Below are 1,130 nucleotides of genomic sequence, written 5' to 3'. Positions count from 1 at the left end.
GTCATTCCATTATAAGGTAGGCTCCACACCCTTAGTCATTCCATTACAAGGTAGGCTCCTCACCCCTGGTCATTCCATTATAAGGTAGGCTCCACACCTTTCGTCATTTCATTACAAGGTAGGCTCCACACCCTTATAAGGTAGGCTCCACACTTTTATAAGGTAGGCTCCACTCCCTTGGTCATTCCATTACAAGGTAAGCTCTACACTCTTATAAGGTAGGCTCCACACTCTTGGTCATTCCATTATAAGGTAGGCTCCACACCCTTGGTCATTCCACTGAAAGGTAGGCTCCACACCCTTGGTCATTCCACTGTAAGGTAGGCTCCACACCATCGGTCATTCCATTACAAGCTAGGCTCCACACCCTTATAAGGTAGGCTCCACACTTTTATAAGGTAGGCTCCACTCCCTTGGTCATTTCATTACAAGGTAGGCTCCACACTCTTATAAGATAGGCTCCACACTCTTGGTTATTCCATTATAAGGTAGCTTCCACACCCTTGGTCATTCCATTATAAGGTAGGCTCCACACCCTTATAAGGTAGGCTTCACACTCTTGGTCATTCCATTATAAGGTAGGCTCCACACTCTTGGTCATTCCATTATAAGGTAGGCTCCACACCCTTGGTCATTCCATTATAAGGTAGGCTCCACACCCTTATAAGGTAGGCTTCACACTCTTGGTCATTCCATTATAAGGTAGGCTCCACACCCTTGGTCATTCCCTTTAAGGTAGGGTTCACACCCTTAGTCATTCCATTATAAGGTAGGCTCAACACTCTTGGTCATTCCATTATAAGATAGGCTCCACACTCTTGGTCATTCCATTATAAGGTAGGCTCCACACCCTTGGTCATTCCACTATAAGGTAGGCTCCACACACTTGGTCATTCCATTATAAGGTAGGCTCCACACCCTTGGTCATTCCATTATAAGGTAAGCTCCACACCCTTGGTCATTCCACTATAAGGTAGGCTCCACACACTTGGTCATTCCATTATAAGGTAGGCTCCACACCCTTGGTCATTCCATTATAAGGTAGGCTCCACACCCTTGGTCATTCCACTATAAGGTAGGCTCCACACCCTTGGTCATTCCATTATAAGGTAGGCTCCACACACTTGGTC

The 1,130-nt window shown here is 46.0% G+C and overlaps 1 protein-coding gene across 1 annotated transcript in view; it reads left to right on the top strand.

Moving 5' to 3' along the window:
- The window catches only part of LOC138854859 (ice-structuring glycoprotein-like), a gene marked incomplete at its 5' end in the record, with an annotated part of 5,104 nt that extends 4,583 nt beyond the window's left edge, over positions 1 to 521 (top strand). Inside the window, 1 exon segment of the mRNA XM_070100221.1 lies at positions 489 to 521. Within this exon segment, the coding sequence (XP_069956322.1) occupies positions 489 to 521 (33 nt within the window).
- Between the last annotated feature and the right edge of the window lie 609 nt (positions 522 to 1,130).

This window comes from Cherax quadricarinatus, chromosome 72 (genome assembly GCF_038502225.1).
Source record: "Cherax quadricarinatus isolate ZL_2023a chromosome 72, ASM3850222v1, whole genome shotgun sequence".
NCBI classification, from domain to species: Eukaryota; Metazoa; Arthropoda; class Malacostraca; order Decapoda; family Parastacidae; genus Cherax; species Cherax quadricarinatus.
This window is presented reverse-complemented; position numbering and strand designations above follow the sequence as displayed.